The sequence below is a fragment of the Staurois parvus genome, unplaced genomic scaffold, assembly GCF_062004578.1.
Source record: "Staurois parvus isolate SC_StPar_1 unplaced genomic scaffold, SC_StPar_1.0 ptg000120l, whole genome shotgun sequence".
NCBI classification, from domain to species: Eukaryota; Metazoa; Chordata; class Amphibia; order Anura; family Ranidae; genus Staurois; species Staurois parvus.
The window spans coordinates 936028-955731 of NW_028317916.1; the positions used below are offsets into that span (position 1 = coordinate 936028).

Here is a 19704-nt window from a genome sequence, read left to right on the forward strand (position 1 = left end):
GCAAAATTTTGTATCCTAGAATCCTGAGACAGGCTTCTTCACCAAGTCACAATAATTAACCCCGTCATGCAAACATATTGTCAGTCATTTATGGGAGATGTTTAGTGTAGTGCTTCCCCAAGAGGAGCCACTTGGTATGATGGGTACTCTGCCACAAAACTTTAAGATGCTTGGTCCCCACTGACACACATAGTTATACAGTAGGTTGAAGGATGCTCACACCTGTGTAACTTCAACATTGGTATGCTACCACTTTATATTCGTGCACAGAAAATGGGTCACAAGCAGCTTGATGGCAGGTTAAACAGATGTATTATAGCAAGGCATTTGAAAAGGCCAGACAAAGTAGTATGAACACCACCCTATGATATGGCATTAACTAACTGCAATAAAGTTAAATAACATTTAAGCCAGTGTAAACATTTAAGCAATATAATATTAATCCAAATTGTGTGTGTGTGTGTGTATTCCTAACAAAGGGTACCCCTGTAGGTGACTATAAAGTACTTGGTGCCTATTCGGCAGTTCTAAGCTGGCTATCGTTGGGGCCTGTATGTAAAGTGGTGCACACGATGCTGTTCTTTTTACAATTGTACACAATGGCTGATGGGCTGCTAAGTAAGGAGCAGTCTTTATTGGCATTAAGTTTGGTTGTTCTGCTCACCACTCATGGTATGCAGTGGATCCAGTTCCATACGCTTGGCAGTCAGTTGTCTCAGAAGGCTCAGTTATCACAATCAGACTCTCATTGGCTGTAGGCGCACATGGCTTGGCCTACACATGGATCCTTCAGCTCTGGTCCCAAGACCCAGCTGTGTGCAATTTAGCCATAACCCCTCTGCACCCCCCGGACCCCCCCCCCCCCCCCGTTCCCTCACAGGACGTGACAGCCTATGGCTCCTTCTGTTCTCATTGGTAAGATGAAGAGGGAAAAGAGCTGTAGCCAGGCATAGTGCTGGATAAATAGGGGTGTGTTTTGTTTTTGTTTTTTTGGGGGGGGGGTTAATGCAGGGAATGCATGAAGGTTAAAAAACACCTAGACTGTTGAACCTCTGAAGCTTTAACCACCAGGGGCTTCCTGTAGGCAGCCCACAACACGTGTGCAGGTAAGCGGGTCAGATGCAGACAGTGTGTGTTTTTGGAGCCGCTAACCAGAATACCTGTCAATGTAGGATGAGCAGATGTCTGTGCAGTTGCTGCTTCCCCATAGACCTATATGGACTGCCCACATGCAGCAGTTGACTGTAGCTGCTTAAACAAACAGCCAATTCTGGCCTACGGGCCTCAGCACCTGTGTGAATGAGACCTTCAAAATGAGTGTTTGCAGTCTGCAAGAAAAATGTTTTTTTTAATACCAGCCTGTATTGCCCTTTGTTACCAGGTCATTTTCCGTTCCAGTGCTGTGATCATTTGACTGACCATTCCGTCATCATACAACACTGTACCCATTTTGTGAGACAAATGCAGCTTAATGTGTAGATGTGAAGGGTAAATACTGTACATAGGTTTACACAGAGACCCCTTAGATCAGTTGTGTAAGAGATGGGGAGGATGAAAGTTTCTGCCGATTCGTTTATTCCCCATTTAGAAATGATTGAGGGCCGCTTCACACTATAGAAATTTAGTCTGGATGCATTTCTGCATGTGCGTTGACAGGTTTTGATCTGTTTGTGTTTTTGTTGTGTTTTTTTTTTTTTTTTTTTTTTTTTTTTGTTCACAATTCTGCTGTTCTGTTTTAGGAATTCTTGATATGAAAGAAACAAGCTGATTGCAGTTCCTGTTGTGTTACAATGTATGTACTGTATGTAGTACTGGCCTTGCTTAGCCCTAGTTGTCGTACCGTTGCAGAGAGCAATGGTGTATATACAGCCATACAAACAGACCCTTGTGTCATTTAATAACATATGTCTTTAGTACATCATATCAGCATGACAATCAGCAGATAGTTTGCCAAGATAAACCAAGCACAGCCAGACACATTAATGTTACGTTGTATGTAACTCTGCTAGAAGTTACTAAGTTGCAGATAAGCACCCCTGTGTCACTATACTACATGCACAGCAGAATTCTTTTTGTACTTTGATACATCCCAAGTACAAAACTAACTTTTTTTTTTTTTAAATTCTTTCCCCCCCCTCCCATTTTTGGTTAGCGTAAGGGAGGGCCATAATCCCTGCAAGGTTTATTTTTGCCATTTGTGTCCCACTAGGTAGATTTCCCTTGTCACCAGAACTAGTGTACTCACTGGAAGATTGGGAATATCTTTCTTTTCTCTGGTGTGAATCTCCCATGCGTTCTGACAACTATTTTAAATAGTTTAATGTATTTTTAAGTTATGGATATGGTCAGGTCTTTTGTTTTTTTCTTAGAAATTAGGTGCACTAACTCAACCTCAACCCAACCACACACACACATATATATATACACCCCCCCCCCCCCCTTTGGAAGCTCCACTGTCTTTCATATGTCTTACTTTTGTTGCTATATTAAGCTGAAGCACCCAGCCAGCTCCAGTACCTCCCCATACACTGTAGGTGGCTCCACCTCTCACTTGCATAGAGATCATCCAGTGGGGGTGTAAGCATCTGCACTGCACCCAGGGCACCTGCATCTCCCTTGAAGCCCAACTTCTGTGTTTACAAATGATAGTGGTGAACGTGAAGCAGAGAGCCTGAGCCAGTGGTGGTGGAGTTCCAGCTGAAAAAAAGACCCGGATATAATTATACGTGAGATTTTGGCAGATCTAATAGTTAATGCCTATAAGACTGGAAAGGGTTGCAATGTTTGAGACAGACTTTTAGTCCTTCTCTTCTCCTTTTTTTTTTTTTTTCCCCTCAATTGGTCAGTTTTCATATGAAGACTCGGCACTGTTGCTATTGTGTCTACAAAGTGATTGCAAACAGCAGTACTAGAACATGCTTAACAATTCTCAGACATGTGACCAATACCCTGAAGATTAAAATAAACCGTTTATGAGTTTACTACAATAAAACCACTAAACAATATTGTTTTTATGTGAGGTTACCAGAGATAAAGCCAATAGTGCTGTCAGTTTTGCAGAGGTTTTCACAGCACATGTATAGGCCTCATGCACTGATGTTTATGTATTCAGGTGTTCTAGCGTAAAACCTTTGGTGCTTTGCCAAGCCCGGAGTGCCACCTACAGCTTTGCCAAGCCCGGAGTGCCACCTACAGCTGTCCTTGCAAGTGAAAGACCATAAGATTGTAAATGCCAATGGCTTCTGCATCTGAGTTTACCTGCTCATAGAGGTTCATTTAAATGAACATTAACTGACTAATCTATGGGCTCTTTTTTTTTTTTTTTTTTTTTTTTTTTTTTTTTTTTTTTCCTCCTATTTCTGATGTAAATCTCAGAAGTTGGCCCAACTATTGTAGGCCCAAGTGATGTCATGTCTCGCCCATTCAGACAGCCTGTGCTCACAAACCCCTAAGGAAGACCAGGTGAAGATGACTTGTCAGCGGTGACAGCTCACTGCTGGAGGGCTTTGTTCTAAGGTAAGTATTTCATATGCAATTGCCTTCCAGGGGATTTTATTTATTTTTAAATTGCGGTTTACTAACACTGTAACACTCAACTATCTCTGGACTACAAAATGCATCATCCTATTTAATGCAAGAGAGGAGACAGCGGTGGGTTCTGTATCTCTGTTCTGGTGCAAAAATACTGCTATTAACTGCAGATTCACCAAGTGAAATAATTTTCAAATTTATGAAGGACTGGGTGTGCTGCAGTATATTACATTTTTGTTATTGGATTTAAATACCCTTTTTAACAGAAGGGTATTTCAATCCAAATACTGTATATGTTGTATGTTAGGAAAGTGAATTCAAAATCTCTTTAACACCATTTGAATTGTTAGGGTCTGATCTGAAGCACAAGGCATCCATAAAAGTATACATGCATAAATTGAAAGCCTTTTGTATATAGGACATTGTCAGAATATTTCCAAACTGCTACACTGTTCTAATTTGCAGCTACAAAATGTTTTTGATGAAGCCCATAAAGTTACTAAATATAAAAATCATATGTAAAACTCTATTGGAGTTGTTTATTGAAGACTTCTTTATTATGGAGATGAACACATCAGATTTTATAAACGCTTTAGGCTCTGTGTGTGTGCATGCGTGCGCATGTGTGTGTGTGAGAGAATCAAGCAAGAGAATCGCAATGGCCAGCAACTATAGTGGAAACTTTAATATAAAAATTAACCAGTAATGCTGGTTTCAAGGGCTGCTAGCCTGTTTTGACATTTTAGAAGATTGGGTGGGGGGGAATCTTCCAGGCTCTTTAGTGCACAGTAAAATTTTTGTGTTCTGGTAATGTGTGGTAAAACGTGCATTTCTTATGAATGGTTCCCCCACACATTTTTATGGTATTGGGCAATGCATCTGCACTGCAGTACACAATGAACCACATTGTGATGTCTATCCTGTTCATTCAAAATAAATAGGCCGCCTTAAAGGATAAGTTTACGTTTGGAACATGTTACACGTCCCACCTGTATTTAGAGTAAAACATGTAACATGTTCCAGCTCCTGCCTCTACTTCACACCTGCTGTCACAATTTTTAAAAACTGCATTCAGAATATTGTGAATGAACTACAACTACCATCAGTCGTTTCAGTTGATTGCTTGTAGTTCTTAATGAACTGCAAAGGCGCTGGCGACCTGTCTCCTAGTTTTGAGTCTTCCTGCAATTTAGTAACTACCTGCCTGTATGAAACATAGGCAGAGCGTGTACTTCGTCTACTCGAGTCTGGCTTTGCACCCGCGATCTGATGAGGATACAATGCTTTTGCATGCATTTTTTTTTCCTACATTGCAGCCTGTAAAAGTGATTATAATTTTTTTTTTTTATTATTATTAAAGGTGAACTTGTTCTTTTTAACTCTGCACATCTTAACGCACCATAATGAATGACTGAGGCCTTGGGGATTACCTGTTTTGTAACTTCCAGCAAAGTATATCTCCTAGATTGTAAGCTCCAAGGAGCAGGGCCCTTCTACCCCTCTGGTATTGAACTGTATTGTTGCTGTATTGTCTCCCTTTATATTGTAAAGCGCTGAGCAAACTGTTGGTGCTTTATAAATCCTGTATAATAATAATAATTCCCAGCCTACTTGTCTGTCCATGTGACACAAAACCATTTTTTCTGTTTCAGAATGCTTACTGGCTCTCAATTCTGTCCCCTACCATTCTACAGAGCCATGCTTTTTTTAGCTTGATAAATTTAAAGCTGAACTCTGGGCAAAAAAATTTCCTTGCAGTGGAGCTGTGACTGCACTGTAAGGGTTAATGGGTTAATTGCTTGTTTTTGTCTAGGGAAGATATACTTACCTGACCCTCTCTGCTCAAGACTGGTCCCTGTAGCTCCTGCACCCCTGCTTTCTAGTGATTTTGAGCAGTGGAATGTTCTGATGTCCTCGAGCATGCAGCAGGCTCCATAGACCCTGTCCTGGATGTGAGGCTGCCAGGAACAGTCCACCGCTGGATCGTGGGGGAGCGTCCTATTCTGGTGGAGCAGAGGATCAGATGAGTATACTGTAAGGCTTTCTCCTCTACCCTGGACAAGACTAGCACTTAACTCTTGCAGTGTGGGCCTGACCCCACTGCAAGGGAAAACGTGTGTGTGTTTTTGTTTTTTTTTTGTTTGTTTTTTTTTTTACCCCCTTCTGGAGTTGGACTTCAAGGCTGGCATTTCTAAGAGCTTAAACACATTACAGGGACTACATCTGCTTTAGTAAAGCCAAGAGAAATAAAAGTATGTGTGCATTTTTTTCTTTTGGTATGAGACCTTTCCAACTTGCACTGGGTTTTCCTATGTGTCTGTGCTGTCATTCTTAATCGGTGTGCTATCACTTGCCATTGCTCTTCTAATTTCCCCTCTTTGACACACAAAAAAAAACTTCCCTTAAGTGGCTGTAAACACTTGCATATACCAAGTGAAATGACTGGCCTCAGATGATCAGTCTAGGGAAGATATACTTACCTGACCCTCTCTGCTCAGGACTGGTCCCTGTAGCTCCTGTACGCCCACTCTTTAGTGCTTTTGAGCAGTGGAATGTTCTGATGTCGTCAAGCATGCAGCAGGCTCCTACATACGTTGTACCTGTTTATCTGTAGCTCTTTCCCCTACAGTCTTCCATAACACACATTTTATACAGCAGCAGAGAGCAAGGAGGTGGGGATCTGACATCACTCACTGCAGAGCTAGAGCACAGAGCTCCATGATTTGATAGCTGATTGGAGGTAAGGGACACACCCTGCTGTATACAGGTTCAGAGAAACACTAAGCTTAGTCTTTGGGTCATCTGCTGTGTGCAGGGCGTGGGTCTTGTCCATCTCACAGGAGGCTGAAGTGTTTGGTATATGCATGACTCGCTGCTAATAGATTAGCAGAGTGATGAGAGATCAGAGAAAAACCAGACTCTGTGCTTTTGGATTCAAGTTGGCACACACTATATAGTGGGATATGTTTTTAATTTCTCATGTCTGAGGTTTACAACCACTTTAACCCTTTTGATGTTGGAGCCACTTGTTTAAAAAAAAAAAAAAAAAAAAAAAATCTTTAAAAAAAATCATTTTAGGCCCAAAAATGTATGTAAAACTGAAAGCTGACACCCTAGAGAATAAACCGTAGTAGTTTCAATTTTTTTATGTCGCACGCTATTACTGCAAAGGTCTAGGAAACACAATTTCGGTCAAAAATACACTAAAAAGTTAAAATTAGGGCACAAAAACACAAATTACCCATCTTTTATAAAAGATGAGGTTGCACCAAGTAAATAGATATCTAACATGTCAAACCTGTGATGTGGTGGCAAACTTCAGTAACATATTTTCCATAGGCGACTCTTTAAAAGCCCCATATAGTTCATCAGTTTAGGGTTACAGAGGAGGTCTGATGCTAGAAACATTGCTCTCTTTCCAGCATGCATAGTGATATGCAAGATGTGTATCGCAAACAACTTTTTTGTGTGTGTTTTTAGGGTCATATGTGGGGGGAAGCTTCAAATATTTATGGGGGGGGGGGATTTTATGCGCTTGGGCGTGACTTTAATATTTTACTTTTTTTTTTTTTTTTTTTTTTTTTTTTTTCCTGTCCTCTGATGATTTATTGGTGACCAGTTTTCTTTAATGAGACATCCGGGGCCTCGAAGACCCTGCATATCTCCCCTGTGCACCACTAAATGTAATGCAAAGCAGACGTGTGTGTCTCTTCCAGGTCGGCAGCAAGAAGGGGAGGAGAGGGGATGTGTGTCCTTAGCTCCCCTCCCCCTACCTGGAGGCACCCACTATGCCAGTCCTGGGCTCTTAGATGGGCAACTGGAGCCCGGGATACAATATGGGGGGGCGCACACGTTACCAAGAGTGTGTGGAAGCAATCCGGAGGAGCTGGACTGCTTCTTCTGATACTGAGGAGTCTGCTTGTCAGGTATACAGATGCTCTGTGGCTGCAGCCACAGGGAGTGTGTGTAAAAGCCGCCTGTACATTGTACAGATTTGACAGCAAAAGGGTTAAATCAAAAGTTTTTGTACTGCAGGTTACAATTATTTTGATTCAGCCAGTAAAGCTCTCCAGACAAAGTGACAATCAGAGGGTGAAGACAAACCCTTTACGGCTGGCAGGGGTGCTTAAAATGGCCAGCTTTTATCAATTTACTGTATGTAAACCTTTTTATGCCAAGAGGAAAAAGCTGTTGTAACTGCTAATAAAGTGTTAGCTGGAGCTCAGTTTCAGTGTTAACCAAGCTCATGTAAATTTTCTAGTTTACCACTACCCTCTTCTCAGACTAACCATGCTACTATACAAGTGTCTGCTTTACTACTTCATCCAGAATCCAGACACCCCAAGGCCAGCCATAGATGGATCGAAATTCAGCTTGTTCAACTGGAAGTGGCCAAATTTCAAACCATCTATGGGCAGCTGCGATGGTGCTGCACATGTGGTCAAACAAAGGCTAAGATGGCAGCTTCCTTGGCTGAAATTATTAGGTGGGTTTAGTTCCGCATTAGGAAATGATGACCGAGTATTCTTTTTATGGCTTTGTTTATACAATCTTATCTGTAAGCGAAACATATAGCCTCAACAATGGAGACACTCTAAAGCTCTAGCAGTAGTTATGCATTTTAAAATAAAAGGAAAAAGTTGGGATGGGCATAACCATGAACAGAGAGAAGGCCTAACTTGAGGCTCTCAGTTCTCTTATTAATTAGACCAGGATAGCAGGAATCGGGTTTCTTGACATAGTATACAGCTTTCATGTATCTCCAACCGAGCTCTTGGATCTTAAATTGCATTTTCCCTAGTCTGGGCTTTTTAAGAGTATGCACCACAGTGAGGAGTGGGGCAACTTCCACATTGGTTCTTCCCCTTTTTTTTTTTTTTTATTTATATATCAAAAAGTCATCTTTTGGATTTTCACAAAGCACAATCTCTATATTAAGCAGCTTCTCAATCTGAAACTGGCAAAGAAGGTGCACATTGGAAGGACCGACAATTTGAATTTCTGGGATTTCTTTGTTCTACCTAAGGCAGATGTTGTAACCGCTAATGTGTTTGGATGAATTGGACTCCAGACACATTCCCTTTTTATCTTTCTTTAAAAGGTTTACAGCAGCCCATAGATTGAAGGAAAGAAAATTGCACAATCACAGGTGGAAGGAAAGAATATTACTTGATTTTCCCCATCAACACACTTCCACCGGCATTGATCTTATGAAAAAAATCAGTCTGGTTCTGCATTTTATTGGTCAGTCTAATCCACCTACCCATAGATGGATCGAATCTCGGCCAGTCCCTGCTGAACCAGCCAAGATTCGATCCATCTATGGCAGGCTGACATATAGAGCAAACTGTCATATTGAAGAAATGGATAGTTTGCAAATGGGGAAAGTATACTTTTAAATATCTCTGACATATAGACTCCATTTCACTGCCTTAATAGTATTAGAATTTACTTTCAAAAACTATTTTAATACCACCAATAAATCAGTGACAATGTAATATTATCCTTTATCTGGTGCTGTATATCAAAAACCGAATGTTATGCAAGAAATGCTTTACAAGACCTCCTCCCCCTTTTTTTTTTCTCTAATGGCTTTGCCTATGTTTACTCGATCTCTATATAAAACCATTTAATGTACAGCATGCTGCATGAATCGACCTTTACAACTCTTGTTCTTGTCTCCTGTCTTTTAATAATCCATTGTATTAGGCTCAGGAACCTGGAAAATGTAAAAGATAGGGTTATGTATATTTATCACTGTGTATTTTTCTTTTGACAGATGACTTTAGGTCATGAAGAAGGAGCTGGAGCACCTTGCTTAAAATGTAAGGATAAATGTGAGGGTTTTGAGCTTCACTTTTGGAGGTAAGTGTTTCTTCCCCTATAAATTTGTTTAACTGGATAATCGGGTAATCTATCCATCCTTTGACATAGACATGCCACATGAAGCGACATGATCCATAAGTAAAACTGAAATGGTATTACTTGTATTAGCTATAATTAATGTACTATTCCTTCAGAATGGATTTTCAGCTACTTTTAAATAACAGAAAGAGTGGTGGAAGATTAGCTCTTTTGCTGCTGTCTGTGGTCTCATTTGGGAGATATCCCTTCCTCACACCTCCTATCCCAGTGACAGCATTGTCACCAAGATGGCAAGGGAAGGAACCTCTCCCCAGCAATAAAAACCTATATAAAAAGTGTTTTTGGCTTGAGTTTTTACTTTTAAGCTGGTACTACTACATGGATAGCATTTGATTTTTGTTTTTTTTTTCCTGATCTGCAAGTTGAGGAAAGTTTTATTACTTCTAGTGAGAAACATAACAAGATAACAAAAAATAGTCTGCACCATGTGAGGGAAAAAAATGTATAAACAAATATCTGGAAGGGGGAAAGCTGCTGTCGCTAAAACCTAGAAAGTTCTCAAAATATAACCTATAAATGGTGATTGCACTGTTCCCTTTTATTAAACCCAGCAATATAATAGATTATTATTTTGGTTACTAAAGGTAGACAGACGTCTAAGATTTTTAATTATCTGAACGCTGTACCCAACAAGACTTTAGGACAGACCGTTGTCTCCTTAGGAGGTACAGAATCAGTTGCCAGTCTTGAGACCTTGTCTAACAGACTAAAGCAAAATGAACATTAGGGTTATTGCTTTTACTTTCTCTTCTTATTGAGAAAAGGAATTAAAGTTCTGGTTTTGCAAAGATTGTTTTGACCACTTTCTCCCTATAGTAGCAGTAAGTTGTTAATTTCTCATTCAGGCATGGTTACATAGTTAGTCTGACTGAAAAAAAGACAAAAGTCCATCCAGTTCAACCATTTAAAAAAAAAAAAAAAAAGTTTTAATCCTAAACCAACAGTTGATCCAGAGAAAGGCAAAAAACCTAGCAAAGCATGAACCAGTTTGCTCCTGCAGGGGAAAAAAATTGCTTCCTGATCCCCCAAGATTTAATCGGATATTCCCTGGAACAATTTTACCTATAAATGTTAGTATCCAGTTATATTCTGTGTATCTAAGAACGAAACCAGGCCTTTTTTTTTTTTTTTTTTTTTTTTTTATAGCAATCCAATGAGCTAGCTAGTCTATTCCACATTTTCACAGCTGGTACTGTGAAGAAACCTTTCTGTGTTTTTACAGATTAAATTTCTTTTCCTCCAGACGTAGAATACCCCCTTGTCCTCTGTGATGACCTCAGGGTGAATAGCTCTACACCGGGTTTACTGTATGAACCACTGATGTATTTATACATGTTGATCATTTCCCCCCTTATTCTCCTCTTCTTGAGCGAATACATTCAGTTCCTCTAATCTTTTCTCATAGCGGAGCTCCTCCATGCCTCTTATCAGTTTGGTTGCCCTTCTCTGTTCTTTCTCCAGTTCCCCAATGTTATTTGTGAATTGGTGCCCAAAATTGAACTGCATATTCCATGGTATTGGTCATTGCATGAGCAGCAGGATCACTGTTTATAGCTTCCTTTTACTTTTAAATATGTTAATATAATATTCAGCAAATTGGCTACCTAATGTCTTACTGAACTACTGAAAGACATCATAAGGGTTACTGGAAGAGACTCTTGACATTATTAACCCAACTAGATTGTAAACTCCAAGGAGCAGGGCCCTCTAATCCCTCTTGTATTGTTACTGTACTATCTCCCTCCATAATGTAAAGCGCTGAGCAAACTGTCGGCGCTATATAAGTCCTGTATAATAAGTAGGCATTACTCTTATTCATACACTAAAAGTCAGTGTTGCCAACAGACTTGATAAAAGGGGGATACGCCCCCAAAACACTTATCGTCCCGGCAGCCCCCTATGTAAAGTGTAGGAGTGACCCATGATTCACTCTGTCAGAGGGATATCTGTATACCTTTTTTTCCTCAGAACCCGGGGAGGGATTGGTAGATGTCAGGAGCCGGGAGTGCTCTGTCTTTCGAGCCTGCTGGTTGAGTACAGAGGAAGGATTCTGCTGGCGTTTACCAGGCTGTGTCCCTGGTCAACACAATATCCATATGTCCATGACAGGATATAAAGGTGCACACCCCTGCTGGGGTCATGTGAGTGCATACAGTATTTGTTTTTTATTCCTCTTTTATTGCATTAGTGGTATGTTTCCCTTATGTTCCCAATATGTTAAACTGTGAAAATTGTACCATTTTAAGAAAAAAAAATTGTAATTTGCTTATTCTGGAATTGATTATAGCAAAATATCTAAAAAAAAAAAAAAAAAAAAAGTTGGGACAGGGCAAAAAAAGCTAGCAACGTAAGCAGTACTAACAAGAGCTGGAAGAACAGTTTGCAACTAATTGGGTTAATTGGCAATGGGTCAGTAACATGATTGGCTATGCAAAGGGTGAGTCAGAGGTTCACCAATCTGTGAAAAGCTGCATCTAAAAATTGTTGAACAATATCAAAATAATGTTCAAAATAAAATTGCAAAAACTTTCAATATCTTCATCTACAGTACATAATATCATCATCATCCCTTTGCACAAGAGACAAGACCAAAAGGCAATATTAGTTGCCCATGATCTTCAGGCCCTCAGATGGCACTGCATTAAACGCAGGCATGTTTCTATGATGGACATCACTGCATGGGCTCAGGAATAATTTTAAAAATCACACGGTTCACTGTGCCATCCAAAAATGCAAGCTAAGGCTCGAACTGAACATGACCCAGAAATGCTGTTGTCTTCTCTGGGCCAAAGCTCATTAAAAATGGTCTGTGTTTTCAGTGGTCAGACAAATCAAAATTTGACATTTTTGGCAGCCATGGGTGCCACATCCTCCAGACTAAAAAGGAGAGTAACCTTCCAGGTTGTTATCAGCACTCAGTTCAAAAGCCTGCATGCTCTGTTGATCCATTAGTGTGTATGGAATAGGCAGCTTGCAGATCTGGAAAGGCACCATTCAAGCTGAAAGATATATCCAGGTTTTTGAGAAGCATATACCCCCATCTAGATAACTGTGGGTGGTGGTTGTATGTGTGGTTTTTAGTTTGTTTTGTTTTTTTATAAATTGGTATTTTTTTTCTTTAAACATTTTTGTTTTTTCTATTGTGAATAAAATCTAAGTTTTGTATCCTTGTGTTCGTTTTTATGTAGATTTAACACCGCATCCCAGCTTTTTTGGAATTGGGTTTGCAAATATACAATTATCCCCCTCCCCACCCCTGGCCTGTTGATTGAATAACAAGAGCATCATCACACCAGAAAAACCTTTTGTGTTTTTACTTCTGTTATCTTCTTCTGTCAGCATGTTCCAGTCAGCATATGCGAATGCAGAAGTGTCCAATGGGAATCCACCTGTCGCATCGGATGAAAACGGACAGGTTGTCCATTTTCATCCGACCGCCCATTGAGGAGAACCAGAAACTCTCTGCAGCAGTGGAACAGACAGAGCTGTCATCCGCTTGCTCAGCGGATAGATCCCCCGATGAGCAAGCGAATCTGCTAAACAGGTCCGCATCGTGTGAAAAGGACCCTCATAATTAGCCCGGTTTGGCAGGGACCAGCTGAATTTCAATCCATCTATGGGCAGACTGGTTGTACAGAATGTGAACATGGGGGTGGGGGGGAGAATAAATTTTATGGTCTGCCTTAATTCTGCCCGTCCCTCTTGCAGTTGGAATGCTGCTGTGCACAGCATGACAGGTGTGTGTGTGTGTGTGTGTGTGTGTGTTTTAATGCTTTTGCTAGCTCTATGTAAAAATACATATACAGTTGCAAGAAAAAGTATGTGAACCCCTTGGGATTACGTGGAGTTTTGCATGAATTTGGCATAAAATGTGCTCTGAACGTCATCTAAGTCACAACAATAGAAGAACACAGTCTGCTGAACATAATACTACACAAACATTAGATGTTGCCATGGTTTAATTGCACATAACATGTAAACATTCACAGTGCAGGGAGGAAAAAGTATGTGAACCTTTTGGGCTTAATAACTGGTTGACCCTCCTTTTGGCAGCAATAACCTCAACAAAACGTTTCCTGTAGTTGCAGATCAGACCTGCACAATGATCTGGAGTAATTTTGGACCACTCCTCTTCACAAAACTGTTTCAGTGTAGCAATATTCTTGGGATGTCTGGTGTGAATCACTCTCTTAAGGTCATGCCACAGCATTTCAATCTAGTTGAGGTCAGGACTCTGACTGGGCCACTCCAGAAGGCGTATTCTGTGCTGTTGCAGCCATTGTTTTGTTGAATTACTTGTATGCTTTGGGTCATTGTCCTGTTGCATCACCTATCCTCTGCGGAGCTTCAGTTGGCGGACAGATGGTCGTACGTTTTCCTGCAAAATGTCTTGATAAACTCTGGAATTCATTTTCCCATCAATGACAACAATCCGTCCAGACCCTGAGGCAGCAAAGCAGCCCCAAACCATGATGCTCCCTCCTCCATGTTTTACAGTGGGGATGAGGTTTTGATGTTTGTGTGCTGTGCCTTTTTTTTCTCCACACATAGTGTTGTGTGTTCTTCCCAAACAACTCAATCTTGGTTTCATCTGTAAACAGTATATTTTGCCAGTAGTGCTGTGGAACATCCAGGTGCTCTTTTGCAAACTTCAAACGTGCTGCAATATTCTTTTTGGACAGCAATGGCTTCCTCCGTGGTGTCCTCCCATGTACTCCATTCTTGTTTAATGTTTTCCTTATTGTAGATGTGTCAACAAAAATGTTAGCATGTGCCAGAGATTTCTGTAGGTCTTTAGCTGACACTCTGGGATTCTTCTTTACCTCATGCAGCATTCTGCGCTGTGCTCTTGCAGTCATTTTTACAGGACGACCACGCCTAGGGAGAGTAGCAACAGTGCTAAACTTTCTCCATCTGTAGACAGTCTGTCTTACTGTGGACACATGAACATCAAGGCTTTTGGAGATACATTTGTAACCCTTTCCAGCTTCATGCAAGTCAACAATTCTTGATCGTAGGTCTTCTGAGAGCTCTTTTCTGCGAGGCATGGTTCACATCAGACAGTGCTTCTTGAAACCAGTAAACCCAAAACAGGTGTGTTTTTTTTAAGGGCAGGACAGCTGTCAGCAACATATCCAATATCATCACACTGATTGGAGTCAAGGTTGGCTCACTCCTGGCTCCAATTAGCTCTGGGAGAAGTCATTAAACTAGGGCCTCACATACTTTTTCCTCCCTGCACTGTGAATGTTTACATGTTATGTGCAATTAAACCGTGGCAACATCTAATGTTCGTGCTCATTTTATGCCCAATTCATGCAAAACTCCACGTAATCCCAAGGGGTTCACATACTTTTTCTTGCAACTGTAGTTATTTTTAAAGGAATGCACAACTGCATAAATTATGCCTGGAGTTCGACTTTTATTGTATGTCTGATGAAAAATTTAGCTGTTCTCCCTGTGTGTTACTATACTTTAGAAAGTGGTCTGGATTAAACATAACTAGAAAAGGTTTTCTGAAAAAGGCAAAAAATGCCATTTAATGTGATTTGCAATAAAACAGGTATTCACATTGATAGCATTTATACAGCTAGGTGAAAATACTGCATATATAGTCCATAGGATGACACTGAAAGTGAAACATTTTGACTTTCCTTTATAGCTGTTCTATCAACTTCTCCTCCTCTTCCCCCCCCCCCCTTCTTTTTTTTGTTTTCTTTTTTTTGTTTTTTATTCTTTAAAAGTAAGTCTTTATCCAGATTCATTGGTTTACATTAGCATTTTTGATGCATCTTTCTGTATTTCTAGTTTATCAAGGTTTTTGGAACATACCTGAATTGCAAGAACCCTTTCATTGAATAATGTTGAATTAATTATTGGTGTAAATTGCTAATTTCACAACCTTTCACTGATTCTTACTGACAGTTGCCTCTTTCTGACAGATCAGCTGAGAAATAGACAGCTGGGCACACTAGTAGCCAGACAAGAGAATACCTTGAATTTTGTGCAGCTAGTGGGGAGTACCAAAGGATAGCAACATAATTTCATATGACCGTTTTTCATACTAAATTATATTTACAGACTTTTGAAGTTAGGTTTGATTTCTGCAGTTTCCCTTTTTAACATGCCTGTAACTGAAAACTGAGATTTGATTTAAGATGTTAGAAATTAATGAGCATCTAAGAGCTCTTCTGGATCCTTTCTGTATACATAGAGATAAGTGGACCAGATGGTCTTCAGCCATTAATTTCAGAGTTTTGAACATAAGTAAATTCAGCATTCATTAGATTAGGACTTGTAGAGGAATATTTTTATTTTCCTGGCCTCTCCGTTTAAAGGAAAAGTAGTGCTCAATTTAAGTCCCTTGCAAGTAACCGTGGTATTGATTCTGCTCTTTACATCTGAATGTGAAGCAAATTAAATGTAGTGTTCTAGGTGTAGCATTCTGCTTTGAATCTGGGAATAAATAGAAATATTAGTAAAAACCGGTTTTGCACACCTTGTTTTATAAGTAGGGCTGCCAATTAGGGGAGTACCACCAGGCCTGTAGGGGGCCTGGGCACACAGGGGGGACCCGGACAGCAGTGGGATTGGTGCGGCGGGACGGAAGGAAAAGTACAGAACAATGCACTGTCTGTGTCTCTTCTTCCTAGCAGCTGAAAGCTCGTTTCTCCCCATCTCCCTTCCTGCTGGCTTTCAGCTTCTGGAGGGAGAGACACAGTGCATCGTTCTGTAATTGTCCTGCCGCACCAATCCCTGTGTTTTTACTATGCTTCAGTTTATGAAGGAGCAGGAGCCTCTGTCTCCTGTTCATTCATCTTCAGTGTAGCTGAGGACACAGAGAAAGGAACTGAAGAATGTGTGCCCTCAATGCCTTTCTCTGTCTCAAAGGTGAGATGTCAGGAATCCCTAATATTTCATCCAAGCTCCCCCACAACAGCGTTGTAAAAAAAGTAAACAATGTAAGAAAAAAGTATATATTAAATTTTTGTAAAAAAATTTTTTAAATTGGGGGGGGGGGGGGGGGGGAGAAGATTTTAAAGAGTTATCACTTTTGTAATTCTGAAGGGGGGCAGTCAGGTAGTACAGGACCCCATGATTTATAACGACAGCCCTGTTCATAAGCATCATTTGAGGAAGACTCAAGCTAACAAAGGTAATGCGCAAACCTCCTTCAATATACAGTATTTGAGTGTGTTTCATACACATTGTTAATGCTATTTTTTTTTTTTTACCAATTTGTATATGTACAGTATGTATAAATGAAGACTGATCTGTGGTGAGATGACAAAATGGCAAGCTTATAGCAATATTGTCCAATTGTTAGGACTGTCATACCCCGAAACAAGTCTAATTTTCTTTCTGTGATCAAAGAGACTGGTAACTTGATCCTTGATAAGTGTACATTGTATTGCAGACTTCATATTCTGGTTCTGTAATGCTATTTGTAGGTTGGATTTGGAAATATAGCTATGCTATTGGGCTTTTTAGCTTGTTTATTGTATGCATTTTGCCTCCAAACTAAACCATAAACCTTCAAGTGATATTAAACCCAAAAGCAAACATTTTATTATTTCATGTCTTACCGTTTCTCAGATGTGATAGTTGCATTCATCTTTACATCAGTTAGAGAGGGGACAACCCATTTAACACAAGCAGAGGTGCTTACAATAATCGGCTTTATTTACGGTATATAAAATCTTTTAATCCTGAAAAGAAAAAAACTGCTGGAACTGATTATGAAATATTAGCTGGAGTTTGGCTAGTGTATTTAAATCTGCTAGTATATCTACCAACTCCCCTCTCCCCAGATTGACAATGCTGCTGTCTAAAAGTGCCCCCTGTGCCCATTCTGTTTTTACCTGCTGTTCTAGTTAGTAACACACCACCTGTATTGGATAAAAAAGCCTAGGAGAAGAAAACTGATGTTGCCACCACACCTGATGATTGGTAAGCTGCAATATATAAAATTTTTGGGTTTAATATTGCTTTCAGTTTAGCAGAGAACATCAGACCCAATTTTTGGACAAAAATATTATTGCAGTCACCAGTAAAGCATTAGCAATATCTAATCTACAATAGGTGGTTCTACATTTTGCCATCCTATATGTTCTACTGTAGTCATTGTTTTTGGGATTATGAATATGGTGTAAACTCTACCCACTTATTAAGTTTTTATATCTTGATCATTTTTAAGTGTGTTAACTAATGTATTTGAAACTTCTAGAAAAATATGCAGAAATTGCAAATGTGGACAAGAAGAACATGAGGTTGGATCAAATAATGAAGATGACCATAAAGTTGGCAAACTATTTGAAGATACAAAGTATACAACCCTCATCGCAAAGTTGAAAAGTGATGGAATTCCCACTTATAAGCGGAATGTGATGATTTTGACTAATCCTGTGGCAGCAAAGAAAGATGTTTCCATCAGCACTGTGACTTATGAATGGGCACCCCCAGTACAGAACCAAACCCTGGTGAGCAGGGATGTTTTCCAGTTGAAAAAAATATACTTGCTTAACCCCTTCCCACCAACTGTATGCATTACAGAAATTGTCTTTATACATGGGCCTCATGTGTATCTGTGTCACTGAGAGCCCCTGGTCCCATAATGATGTGGGAAGCAGGAGGCCAAATTCCTGATCTGATTGCTGTGATAACCTCTAATTAGCTATCGCAGTAATCAGGCACTGTATAGCCCACCCCTGTGTGTGGTTTGGTATTTTTTTGGGAGGTGTTGTGTTTTTTGTGTTTTTTGAACAAGCTGATGGTTGGTCAGGGACCAGTATATTTTGGGTGGGATAAAAATCTTTTTAAAATGAGTATCGGTGACCGTTATGGTCACCGGTGTGTTTAGGTAAGAGCACACATTTTTGAGATATATATTATTATTATTATTATATATATATATATATATATATATATATATATATATATATATATATATATAATTTTTTTTTTTTTTTTTTTTTTTTCCTGGGCTATACTTCAGGTACAAACAACAAATCTATACATATTTGGTATTGCTGCGATAATTAGGAGCAGAAGTTATTTTGGATTATTTTTTGGCAGTAGGTTATGGTAATAGAGAGAGGAAAAAAAATGTAGCTGTATATTTCTTGCTATTTTGTGACCATTTTGTTTTGATAAAGCGAAAATAAATCGGGAGCTATCCATTGCCATATACCATCAATTACCAATTTTCGTCCTGAAAAAAATGGTATATTTTACCTGGATACACGAAGTAGTTGCAATGATATATGCAGCTTTGTTGACACGTCAAAGTTGCAAAACTGGGTTCAGGCATTAGGGTTTGGCTTTATCCTCCTTCATGAAGGGGATAAAGCACTTTTTTTTTTTTTTTTTTTTTTTTTTTTTTTAATATAAATTTAAAAATCTAAAGTTACTGAGAGCTTGTTCACACCACCATGAGTTGTTTCATTTAATTGCTTAAATCAATAATGCATAATGTATGTACAAAACTGTTGTTAATCATGTACCCTGTTCACATCTTACAGGTGCAGTGGTACATGTTGCATTATTAAAGCAACATGCCTGTTTTTTTATGTAGTGCAAATCCCCACATTGCAGAGTGTTGCAATGTGCTGCTGTGCATAGAGTTCAATTAAATGTAATTTTGTGACATTTCAATAACATTAAAGGGAATAAACAGTGCCTGGCCTTGACCTCCCCTACACAACAGACATCAAACCACAGGCATTTAGGCCTGCAGGCTGGTGTGCTTTGGATAAGGTGATTAACCGTTTCAAAATGCAATTTGAGCACACCCTTTTTGAGCATACCCATTTTTAATGAAGATGGGACAGGACAGAGTAGAAGGCGGGGGATAATAGTGTTGGGTGTGGTTAGATATTGCTAACCATAGGAGGGGATTAGTTAAATAAACCTGGGCTTACAATGCTGTGGGTCAGGAATACATGATGCACAGGAGAGGTCAGTAAGTCATAATTTAGAATGCCATATGCCCAGCACCCTATGTCAAAGAGACTTCCAATCCAAAACCACTCCTAGCCTTGAATTATACTCATAAATACCTTGCATTGGCTGGTCATGTTTAATCCTTGCAAATTATGCTGCAGTTGTAGAATTCTTGGGCAACAGTGGATAATCATGACCTAACGTGGGCAACAAATAGGTAATTGTGACAATATGCATTCTTAAAAGAGAAGTGGATTGGTCAGGTTTGAGGAGGTAGGTAGGTTAGCCATGAGGTGGTAGATGGAC

General features: G+C 39.7%; 1 protein-coding gene across 1 annotated transcript in view; it reads left to right on the forward strand.

The window, feature by feature from the left end:
• The window catches only part of TES (testin LIM domain protein), a 58338-nt gene that overhangs the window by 16819 nt on the left and 21815 nt on the right, over positions 1-19704 (forward strand). The window contains exons 2-3 of the mRNA XM_089672079.1: positions 9311-9396; positions 17684-17936. Coding sequence (XP_089528205.1) covers positions 9311-9396; positions 17684-17936 — 339 coding nt within the window. The remainder of the gene's footprint in view (positions 1-9310; positions 9397-17683; positions 17937-19704) is intronic.